Source organism: Bufo gargarizans, chromosome 11 (genome assembly GCF_014858855.1).
Source record: "Bufo gargarizans isolate SCDJY-AF-19 chromosome 11, ASM1485885v1, whole genome shotgun sequence".
In the NCBI taxonomy this organism is placed as follows: Eukaryota; Metazoa; Chordata; class Amphibia; order Anura; family Bufonidae; genus Bufo; species Bufo gargarizans.
This window is the reverse complement of record NC_058090.1, coordinates 79,480,804-79,493,118: the sequence shown is the minus strand read 5'-3', so window position 1 is coordinate 79,493,118 and position 12,315 is coordinate 79,480,804. Positions and strand designations below refer to the sequence as shown.

Here is a 12,315-nt window from a genome sequence, read left to right as displayed (position 1 = left end):
CAAGTGCATTTAACCAGCAATAGTGTGGTTATTTTTTGGCCATATCCCAGTCTAATTCTGTCACTAAATCCATACCGGTCACCCAGCGCCTAAATACTAGGCCTCAAATTTATATCCCGCTAAATCTGTCGTTACCGCTGTACTGTTGTGGCTGGGCAAGTTATTTAGTGTCCGTCAAAGCACATTTTTTGTTCAGGGTTGAAATACAATTCCCAATTTAGCAATTTCATAATTTAGTGGTTTCTGCTATATCAGAGCTATTTGAAATCTATCCCTAAAAGGGTATATAATATTCAAGGTGCACATAGGGTCATTCAGAATAACTTCACACACACGCTACTGTGCATTTCCAAGTCTAATTCTGTTAGTAAATCCATACCGGTCACCCAGCGCCTAAATACTAGGCCTCAAATTTATATCCCGCTAAATCTCTCGTTACCGCTGTCCTGTTGTGGCTGGGAAAGTTATTTAGTGTCCGTCAAAGCACATTTTTTGTTCTGGGTTGAAATACAATTCCCAATTTAGCAATTTCATAATTTAGTGGTTCCTGCTATATCAGAGCTATTTGAAATCTATCCCTAAAAGGGTATATAATATTCAAGGTGCACATAGGGTCATTCAGAATAACTTCACACACACGCTACTGTGCATTTCCAAGTCTAATTCTGTCAGTAAATCCATACCGGTCACCCAGCGCCTAAATACTAGGCCTCAAATTTATATCCCGCTAAATCTCTCGTTACCGCTGTACTGTTGTGGCTGGGAAAGTTATTTAGTGTCCGTCAAAGCACATTTTTTGTTCTGGGTTGAAATACAATTCCCAATTTAGCAATTTCATAATTTAGTGGTTTCTGCTATATCCGAGCTATTTGAAATCTATCCCTAAAAGGGTATATAATATTCAAGATGCACATAGGGTCATTCAGAATAACTTCACACACACGCTACTGTGCATTTCCAAGTCTAATTCTGTCACTAAATCCATACCGGTCACCCAGCGACTAAATACTAGGCCTCAAATTTATATCCCGCTAAATCTCTCGTTACCGCTGTACTGTTGTGGCTGGGAAAGTTATTTAGTGTCCGTCAAAGCACATTTTTTGTTCTGGGTTGAAATACAATTCCCAATTTAGCAATTTCATAATTTAGTGGTTCCTGCTATATCAGAGCTATTTGAAATCTATCCCTAAAAGGGTATATAATATTCAAGGTGCACATAGGGTCATTCAGAATAACTTCACACACACGCTACTGTGCATTTCCAAGTCTAATTCTGTTAGTAAATCCATACCGGTCACCCAGCGCCTAAATACTAGGCCTTAAATTTATATCCCGCTGAATTTGAATACAATACATTGGGCCAAATAATATTTTTGTTGTTGTGGTGAACCATAACAATGAGGAAAACATCTAGTAAGGGACGCGGACGTGGACATGGTCGTGGTGGTGTTAGTGGACCCTCTGGTGCTGGGAGAGGACGTGGCCGTTCTGCCACATCCACACGTCCTAGTGTACCAACTACCTCAGGTCCCAGTAGCCGCCAGAATTTACAGCGATATATGGTGGGGCCCAATGCCGTTCTAAGGGTGGTAAGGCCTGAGCAGGTACAGGCATTAGTGAATTGGGTGGCCGACAGTGGATCCAGCACGTTCACATTATCTCCCACCCAGTCTTCTGCAGAAAGCGCACAGATGGCGCCTGAAAACCAACCCCATCAGTCTGTCACATCACCCCCATGCATACCAGGGAAACTGTCTCAGCCTCAAGTTATGCAGCAGTCTCTTATGCTGTTTGAAGACTCCGCTGGCAGGGTTTCCCAAGGGCATCCACCTAGCCCTTCCCCAGCGGTGAAAGATATAGAATGCACTGACGCACAACCACTTATGTTTCCTGATGATGAGGACATGGGAATACCACCTCAGCATGTCTCTGATGATGACGAAACACAGGTGCCAACTGCTGCGTCTTTCTGCAGTGTGCAGACTGAACAGGAGGTCAGGGATCAAGACTGGGTGGAAGACGATGCAGGGGACGATGAGGTCCTAGACCCCACATGGAATGAAGGTCGTGCCACTGACTTTCACAGTTCGGAGGAAGAGGCAGTGGTGAGACCGAGCCAACAGCGTAGCAAAAGAGGGAGCAGTGGGCAAAAGCAGAACACCCGCCGCCAAGAGACTCCGCCTGCTACTGACCGCCGCCATCTGGGACCGAGCACCCCAAAGGCAGCTTCAAGGAGTTCCCTGGCATGGCACTTCTTCAAACAATGTGCTGACGACAAGACCCGAGTGGTTTGCACGCTGTGCCATCAGAGCCTGAAGCGAGGCATTAACGTTCTGAACCTGAGCACAACCTGCATGACCAGGCACCTGCATGCAAAGCATGAACTGCAGTGGAGTATACACCTTAAAACCAAGGAAGTCACTCAGGCTCCCCCTGCTACCTCTTCTGCTGCTGCCACCTCGGCCTCTTCCTCTGCCTCTGGAGGAACGTTGGCACCTGCCGCCCAGCAAACAGGGGATGTACCACCAACACCACCACCACCTCCGTCACCAAGCGTCTCAACCATGTCACACGGCAGCGTTCAGCTCTCCATCTCACAAACATTTGAGAGGAAGCGTAAATTCCCACCTAGCCACCCTCGATCCCTGGCCCTGAATGCCAGCATTTCTAAACTACTGGCCTATGAAATGCTGTCATTTAGGCTGGTGGACACAGACAGCTTCAAACAGCTCATGTCGCTTGCTGTCCCACAGTATGTTGTTCCCAGCCGCCACTACTTCTCCAAGAGAGCCGTGCCTTCCCTGCACAACCAAGTATCCGATAAAATCAAGTGTGCACTGCGCAACGCCATCTGTAGCAAGGTCCACCTAACCACAGATACGTGGACCAGTAAGCACGGCCAGGGACGCTATATCTCCCTAACTGCACACTGGGTAAATGTAGTGGCAGCTGGGCCCCAGGCGGAGAGATGTTTAGCGCACGTCCTTCCGCCGCCAAGGATCGCAGGGCAACATTCTTTGCCTCCTGTTGCCACCTCCACCTTCTCGGCTTCCTCCTCCTCTTCTTCCACCTGCTCATCCAGTCAGCCACACACCTTCACCACCAACTTCAGCACTGCCCGGGGTAAACGTCAGCAGGCCATTCTGAAACTCATATGTTTGGGGGACAGGCCCCACACCGCACAGGAGTTGTGGCGGGGTATAGAACAACAGACCGACGAGTGGTTGCTGCCGGTGAGCCTCAAGCCCGGCCTGGTGGTGTGTGATAATGGGCGAAATCTCGTTGCAGCTCTGGGACTAGCCAATTTGACGCACATCCCTTGCTTGGCGCATGTGCTGAATTTGGTGGTGCAGAAGTTCATTCACAACTACCCCGACATGTCAGAGCTGCTGCATAAAGTGCGGGCCGTCTGTTCGCGCTTCCGGCGTTCACATCCTGCTGCTGCTCGCCTGTCTACGCTACAGCGTAACTTCGGCCTTCCCGCTCACCGCCTCATATGCGACGTGCCCACCAGGTGGAACTCCACTATGCACATGCTGGACAGACTGTGCGAGCAGCAGCAGGCCATAGTGGAGTTTCAGCTGCAGCACGCACGGGTCAGTCGCACTACAGAACAGCACCACTTCACCACCAATGACTGGGCCTCCATGCGAGACCTGTGTGCCCTGTTGCGCTGTTTCGAGTACTCCACCAACATGGCCAGTGGCGATGACGCCGTTATCAGCGTTACAATACCACTTCTATGTCTCCTTGAGAAAACACTTAGGGCGATGATGGAAGAGGAGGTGGCCCAGGAGGAGGAGGAGGAGGAGGAAGAGGGGTCATTTTTAGCACTTTCAGGCCAGTCTCTTCGAAGTGACTCAGAGGGAGGTTTTTTGCAACAGCAGAGGCCAGGTACAAATGTGGCCAGCCAGGGCCCACTACTGGAGGAGAACGAGGATGAGGAGGAGGTGGAGGAGGATGAGGATGAAGCATGGTCACAGCGGGGTGGCACCCAACGCAGCTCGGGTCCATCACTGGTGCGTGGCTGGGGGGAAAGGCAGGACGATGACGATACGCCTCCCACAGAGGACAGCTTGTCCTTACCCCTGGGCAGCCTGGCACACATGAGCGACTACATGCTGCAGTGCCTGCGCAACGACAGCAGAGTTGCCCACATTTTAACCTGTGCGGACTACTGGGTTGCCACTCTGCTGGATCCACGCTACAAAGACAATGTGCCCACCTTACTTCCTGCACTGGAGCGTGATAGGAAGATGCGCGAGTACAAGCGCACGTTGGTAGACGCGCTACTGAGAGCATTCCCAAATGTCACAGGGGAACAAGTGGAAGCCCAAGGCCAAGGCAGAGGAGGAGCAAGAGGTCTCCAAGGCAGCTGTGTCACGGCCAGCTCCTCTGAGGGCAGGGTTAGCATGGCAGAGATGTGGAAAACTTTTGTCAACACGCCACAGCTAACTGCACCACCACCTGATACGCAACGTGTTAGCAGGAGGCAACATTTCACTAACATGGTGGAACAGTACGTGTGCACACCCCTCCACGTACTGACTGATGGTTCGGCCCCATTCAACTTCTGGGTCTCTAAATTGTCCACGTGGCCAGAGCTAGCCTTTTATGCCTTGGAGGTGCTGGCCTGCCCGGCGGCCAGCGTTTTGTCTGAACGTGTATTCAGCACGGCAGGGGGCGTCATTACAGACAAAGCGCAGCCGCCTGTCTACAGCCAATGTGGACAAGCTGACGTTCATAAAAATGAACCAGGCATGGATCCCACAGGACCTGTCCGTCCCTTGTCCAGATTAGACATTAACTACCTCCCCTTAACCATATATTATTGGACTCCAGGGCACTTCCTCATTCAATCCTATTTTTATTTTCATTTTACCATTATATTGCGAGGCTACCCAAAGTTGAATGAACCTCTCCTCTGTCTGGGTGCCGGGGCCTAAATATATGCCAATGGACTGTTCCAATGTTGAGTGACGTGAAGCCTGATTCTCTGCTATGACATGCAGACTAATTCTCTGCTGACATGAAGACAGATTCTCTGTTACGGGACCTCTCTCCTCTGCCTGGGTGCTGGGCCTAAATATATGCCAATGGACTGTTGCAGTGGTGGCTGACGTGAAGCCTCATTCTCTGCTATGACATGCAGACTGATTCTCTGCTGACATGAAGCCAGAGTCTCTGTTACGGGACCTCTCTCCTCTGCCTGTGTGCTGGGCCTAAATATATGCCAATGGACTGTTGCAGTGGTGGCTGACGTGAAGCCTCATTCTCTGCTATGACATGCAGACTGATTCTCTGCTGACATGAAGCCAGAGTCTCTGTTACGGGACCTCTCTCCTCTGCCTGTGTGCTGGGCCTAAATATATGCCAATGGACTGTTGCAGTGGTGGCTGACGTGAAGCCTCATTCTCTGCTATGACATGCAGACTAATTCTCTGCTGACATGAAGCCAGATTGTCTGTTACGGGACCTCTCTCCTCTGCCTGGGTGCTGGGCCTAAATTTATGAAAATGGACTGTTGCAGTGGTGGGTGACGTGAAGCCTGATTCTCTGCTATGACATGAAGACTGATTCTCTGCTGACATGAAGCCAGATCCTCTGTTACGGGACCTCTCTCCTCTGCCTGTGTGCTGGGCCTAAATATATGCCAATGGACTGTTGCAGTGGTGGCTGACGTGAAGCCTCATTCTCTGCTATGACATGCAGACTAATTCTCTGCTGACATGAAGCCAGATTGTCTGTTACGGGACCTCTCTCCTCTGCCTGTGTGCTGGGCCTAAATATATGCCAATGGACTGTTGCAGTGGTGGCTGATGTGAAGCCTGATTCTCTGCTATGACATGCAGACTAATTCTCTGCTGACATGAAGCCAGATTGTCTGTTACGGGACCTCTCTCCTCTGCCTGGGTGCCGGGGCCTAAATATCTGAGAATGGACTGTTCCAGTGGTGGGTGACGGGAAGCCAGATTCTCTGCTATGGGACCTCTCTCCAATTGATTTTGGTTAATTTTTATTTATAAAATTTTTATTTTTATTCATTTCCCTATCCACATTTGTTTGCAGGGGATTTACCTACATGTTGCTGCCTTTTGCAGCCCTCTAGCCCTTTCCTGGGCTGTTTTACAGCCGTTTTAGTGCCGGAAAGTTTGGGTCCCCATTGACTTCAATGGGGTTCGGGACGAAGTTCGGATCGGGTTCGGATCCCGAACCCGAACATTTCCGGGAAGTTCGGCCGAGCTTCTCGAACCCGAACATCCAGGTGTTCGCTCAACTCTATTGCTGACCCCTTGTAATGTACACATAAAATGTATATATTAACAGGTGACTCAGACTGACACCATAAAAAAAAATATATACGTTAATGTATACGTTTTATTTTTTAACAGACTTTGCAGGATACAAAGCGTAGTGTGCTGCGCTTTTGTATCCCATTTTCCAATGTAAACATCAAACGGATGGGAAAAGTGTGATGCGAACTCTCCCTTACATATGCACATATAGGATGCCAAAGGATAGTCATGGAGGAGGGGCCCCATACAAAATTTTGCTGTGGGGCCCAGTCAGTTCTAGCTACGCCCCTGGCTGGCAGGGCCGGCCGCTCTGACTCTCCTGCACTGCGCAGCCCCGTCATCCTAATCCGTATCCTGCAGTAACTGAACTTTAAAACAGTGCTTATGATCTCATTACTATCTTACACACTCAGCTCTTGAAACATGCAAACTCAGCTCCCACTAGGCGGCGCAGGCGCGTGACGTCAGTGAGTGAGCGCCTCCCGCACTGCCTGTTACTGGAGCTGAGTGTCTAAGTCAAGATAGTAATGAGATGAGCGCTGATTTAAAGTTCAGTTACTGCAGGATACGGATTACTGAGGGGATGATCTGTGGGGTTGCCCAGACGGCTAGGCCCTTCACAGTAGTTATTAACCCCTTTCAGCAGTCCTTCATTCACTGAAGGGGGGACTACTGAAAGGGGTTAATAACTACTGTGAAGGGGGGGACTGCTGAAAGGGGTTAATAACTACTGGAAAGGCCTATGGGGGTGTGGCTTCACAAGGGCATGATACAATGGGCTTGTGCCCCGGATGTTTTCAGACCCTAGCAATGCCCCTGCTTCTAATCCATTTATAAACTTCTGGAAAAAGCTTTCGACAGTGACATATCCTCAAGTGGCATGCCACTCCTGGGTTACATGCCACTTGAGCACATGTCACCACTAAAACCATTGTGTGGCAGCGGGCAGCAGGTGAGTATGATTTGACCACTAGGTATAACACACTTTTGGGACAGTTAAAAATGTCTGAAAGGCTGGGCAATCCCTTTAAAAATTTACAGGATGTTACCATGAAATGCAATACTAGAAACAAGAGGAGAGATGGTGCTTCATGTATAAAGTACAGGAAGAGGACAACCATCATTAATTGTGGTCAATCTGTGAGGTTGTGCATGTTTTATGGCAGATGTATTCACTGTTACTGGTTCCTCAGTAGGATTCAGACAGAAGAATCTGGAGTCAGGAAAAGCTGGGTGTCTGTGGTGATGCTTTTTAAATGTAGAAAACAGTCTTGCTACAGCAGTCATTCCACTGAGGCCAGTGGTTGGCTGCAGTAGTCATATGGTAAGATTTCATGGAAAGAAATATAGACTGGTTGAGACCAATGTGGCGGTGTTGGGGCAGTGGGAGGATTAAACGTTTACAAAAAAATATTCCCTGAACAGCCAATTTTTAAGCTGTATGGCAATCCAATGGCTTTGTAGTCTATAAATTCTAACGCTGCCATGTACACTTGATGAATGTCCGCTAAGGATGCCAATTTAAGTAGAATCAGTGAATCCTTAAGGTTATGGCCCAATAGTGTGGCTTTTATGGGCCAAAAGCAACTAATGGCCCCCAACAGCAACCAATGGCTGCAAAATTTAGAAGTAAAGTCATACGATCATTGGCTGCCGTGGGTTACAGTAGCTTTACTTTATTCAACCAGATGTGCCTTTGGGCCGTACCCTCAATGGGTATTAGATTTTTTTGAATTTCAGCATGCCTGATTATTTGTTCTTGTGGGGGAAAAGCCAGCTAAGGTGTATGAACAGCATTAGCCTAGGGATGTGGTCAGGGAAAATACTGCAAATAAAGGAATGTGGAAATGTCATAGCTCTACCTGTGTTCACTTCGAGAATCTTGGAGAAGACGTCAAGAGGTTCCAGTGTTTTGGTATCATCTGCTTTCCCTGTAAATATATTAAAACCAGTGGATTTTTTTCTTAACATACTCAGACAAAAAAAAATGGAACAATATTGATGACCTATCTCAGGATAAGTAATCAATATCTGATTGGCAGTGGTCCAACTCCCGGCAACAGCACCAATCAGATGTTTGACGAGGAGAAGGCGCTCAATGTGAGCACCACTTCCTTCTCTATATACTAAGCATCATTTCCTGTTGAGTGGCAATGTAGTGTAATTACAAGAACTCGATTCATTCAAGTCAATGGAGTGAGTACTCGTCCTTACACTGCAGTTCTGAGATGAACAGGAAGCGGTTCTCACATGGAGCTTGGCCTCCTCTTCAAACTGCTGATTGGCAGGGTGTCAGATCCAGGACAATCTGATATTGATAACCTTTCCTGAGGAGAGGACATCAATATAAATCAATGCACCATCACTTTATGGCTGATTCTGCTAAGGAGTCTGCATTTACATTCTGTGGTTAAAAGCCTTTTCTGATAAATAATTACATTAAGTTGGCCATACACATGAGATTATAGCAGGCTGAAATTACCAGATATTGTCATTTTGGTCAACGATCATTTCAAAAAAGTAGCATATGTCATTGTTTATGATATCCGATTGCAGACTTTGTCTGCTGAAAATGTGATTGGCCAGGTCAGATAAGTTTGTCTCTTTATCCAACTGGTTAGTGTGTATGGGGAGCTTCAGCATTTTTATCAACATCATCTGAAGGACTGTGAAAAACATTTTTTTTTTGCCCTATTCTATTGTTATCCTAGGAGATACGCTGCTGCCAGAGGTTTCTGGCAGTGGCTTTCTCTCCAGTGAATATGTATGTATGAAGGAGTTATTTAGAAGTCGGGAGCGATAGCCATCTTCCGAATGATCATTTGGCCGACAGCTACTGATTGTGTATGGCCCCTAAAGACTGAGCAGTTCCTTTTTAAAGGTCACTGAATTCCCATACATTTTTTCATACTGTATGTTATAAAGACATCAATCATGGAGGTTTGAGGGATGAGACCCTAAGACCCCTTTCACATGAGCGAGTTTTCCGTGAGGATGCAATGTGTGATGTGAATGCATTGCACCCAGACTGAATCCTGACCCATTAATTTCAAATTAGTCTGTGCACATGAGCGTTGTTTTTCACATATCACTTCTGCGTTGCATGAAAATCTCTGCATGTTCTATAGTCTGCATTTTTCACGCAGCCCTGGCCCCATAGAAGTGAATGCGGATGCAATGCGTTTTTTTTCACCGATGGTTACTAAGAGATGTTGTTTGTAAAACTTCAGTTTTTTATCACGTGTGTGAAAAACACATCAAAACGCATTGCACCCGCGCGGAAAAAAATGAACAACTGATCGCAATCGCAGACAAAACTGACTGAACTTACTTGCAAAATGGACACATCCTGAACTTATCCGGAGCCAATCCGTCATGCTTGTGTGAAAGAGGCCTAAAAAATTGCTAGAACCAGGAAAGAGTAGCATTCTCATATTGCAATCTAGCTCCTCGCTGTAGGAGATGGACTTAATAGAAAGTCTTTGGGCTCCTCTCGATTCTGAAGTAAGGAGAGAGCGCAATATGAGAGCTCTTCTCTCTACCCATTTTAGTGCTATTTGGAGATTTCATCACTTAGATCCTAGCCTATCAAAACCTTTGATCTGTAACTATAGCATATTAAATGTTTTATGAAAACTCAGTGACCCTTTAAAATCTCTTAATATACATGACAGTCATGGAATGTGTCTTACCATGATTTTTTCCTGACTTTGGTCGACTTTTACAACCCTAAGTAAGAAGAAGAATGATAGACGTAGTCAAATTTGAAAAAGAAAAGGTGTACTTCACTTATAAAAACTGACTGGTTCCGTGATATAGATGTGCCAGATAGGGTCTTGAAAACATCTTGTATCTGTAAAGCCCTCTGAGGACATATTTTATATTGAAATTTAGTAAAACACAGAATAATGAAGAAGAAGAAAAAAATCCCTTTATTGTCCCTCAGTGGGGAAATTTTGGCATACCAGCAGCAATCACATTCACAACAGAAGCAAAAATAAGAGTAATTAGAAAATATAGAGTAAAAATACAAGAATTTACTTAAAAAATTCACTACTGGGTTTTTTGGGAGCAGTGGTGGTTATAAATCCTAACCGCTGCTGGGAGGAAGGACGATAATGTTCCTTCGTGCACCTAGGAAAATGCGGGCCACAATGCACGAACACAGTCCGTGGGGCAGCCGCAGCGGACCGCAGACTCATTCACTTGAATGTGTCCGCGATCTGGCCGTTCCGCAAAAAGATAGGACATGTTCTATCTTTTTGCGGAACGGAAATACGGGACAAAACCCCACGGAAGCACTCTGTAGTGTTTCCGTAGGGTTCCGTTTCTTGCTTCCGTTCCGCACCATTCTGCATCTCCGGATTTGCGGACTGTGATGCGGAATGCCCACGGAACGGCACCCATGTATGCTGTCCGCAATACGGCAACGGGAGCCACACGTTCGTGTGCAGGGGGCCTAAAGGCTCACTCAACCAACCTAATTGACTGTAGCAGGTTACCACTAAGACCAGTGAATGGATGAGCAGGATTTTCCTGGCATATCCAGGATGGTAAGTGGAAATCAGCAAGGACCAGAACAACGTCGAACTGATAGAAGCGGGGGATTGATGGAGGTGTATATTTATGTCCCCCTTTTTTTTATCTCCCCTGAAAACCCTCCTAACCTTTCAAAGGAGTATGATCATCATTAGTTATGAGATTTTAGAGTCAGATTTTTTTCTGTACTGCAGCATTTCTGTCCACCTGCCATACATGGGACTACAACCCAGTTCTAGTTAAGTAAATGGGGCTGTGCTGAGGTTCCTAGTAGAGCGAATGGATAGGAGTGCCGGTGTGCATGGAAATCTGAAAGAAGCTGCAGCACTTAACTAGTAAATGCTTCTCTAATATTCTGAGAACCAGTGTGAATGTCACCAATCAGGAAAAATATTAAATATCAAATAGATGGACAGATAGGTAGACAAATAGATATAGATGATCATTTTATATAACCAATTAATTAGAACCGCTTACATTAGAGTGATATTAGATGTTACATTTGTCTCACCTTGATGGGTAAACCTGTAGTAGAAGCAATCAGGCAGATCAAAAGAATGGTGGAAATGCTTGGATTCATCTTGGTTTGGTTCTGGAGCAGGTTGATGGGAGAATCCTTGTTCTTTATTGCTTTCTGTTGTACCTTTCTCGGATACCTCCCTTATATCTAGGAACAGACCACCTTCTTAGACAGATTCTAGAGATTACATTGCCCCAGGACAGTTTCCCTCTGGCTTTGTGCATCATCATATTTAATTCTTTAACAATTGGGCAATTCTACAGATACAAACTTGGACAACATCAGGGCAATATTTAAAAAAAACTTATTTAGCTTAAGACCAATGATTACTTTTTCTTGTTTTCCGTGTTCCCTGGAAAATGCAATGTGAAACTGTAACGTCTTTCTATGTCTTGAAGAAAATAGATCTTTATTTAAAGTGCAGGATGGGCTGAATAAAATAAGTTAAAAAACACTTTTCTAATCAATATATTTCAGTCAATCTATAAATAATAATAAATGTATATAGCTTATAGTAAAAATATTCTGAAAATCATATACTGAATACAGTAAAATATTCTGAAGGCTTCTTATTATAATTTGTAAGTTTGATTTATATCTTCAGTTTGTTCTTGCTAAGAAAGAAGAAAGGATGAAAAATGATATATATATATATATATATATACTGTATATATATATATTCTGGAGAAGAGATGAGAGCTAACCTGTCGTGAGTTTGGGTCAAGTTTGACAAACTCAAAAGGTTAGCTCAAAAGATTCAGTTCGGACACAAATTAGTTTGGGCTGAACCAAATCGGCTTTAATTGCCCTAGAAATAGGCATATAATCCCCTTTAGACTCACAGGACTCAAAGGGGGTCCTTTGTGTCGCAATCTGCGACTTTTTCTTGGTCACGCCAGGTCTAAAAAAGTTGGCTCGGAGTGGGCGGGGAAGGGGACAGGCCCGTCACATTTATCATTT

The 12,315-nt window shown here is 45.7% G+C and overlaps 1 protein-coding gene across 1 annotated transcript in view; it reads right to left on the bottom strand.

The window, feature by feature from the left end:
- LOC122921330 (embryonic protein UVS.2-like) overlaps positions 1-11,415 on the bottom strand; it is a 41,375-nt gene extending 29,960 nt beyond the window's left edge. The window contains exons 1-3 of the mRNA XM_044271307.1: positions 11,347-11,415; positions 9,989-10,025; positions 8,159-8,227 (exon numbers count right to left, since the gene is read on the bottom strand). Of these exons, the coding sequence (XP_044127242.1) occupies positions 8,159-8,227; positions 9,989-10,025; positions 11,347-11,415 (175 nt within the window). The remainder of the gene's footprint in view (positions 1-8,158; positions 8,228-9,988; positions 10,026-11,346) is intronic.
- Between the last annotated feature and the right edge of the window lie 900 nt (positions 11,416-12,315).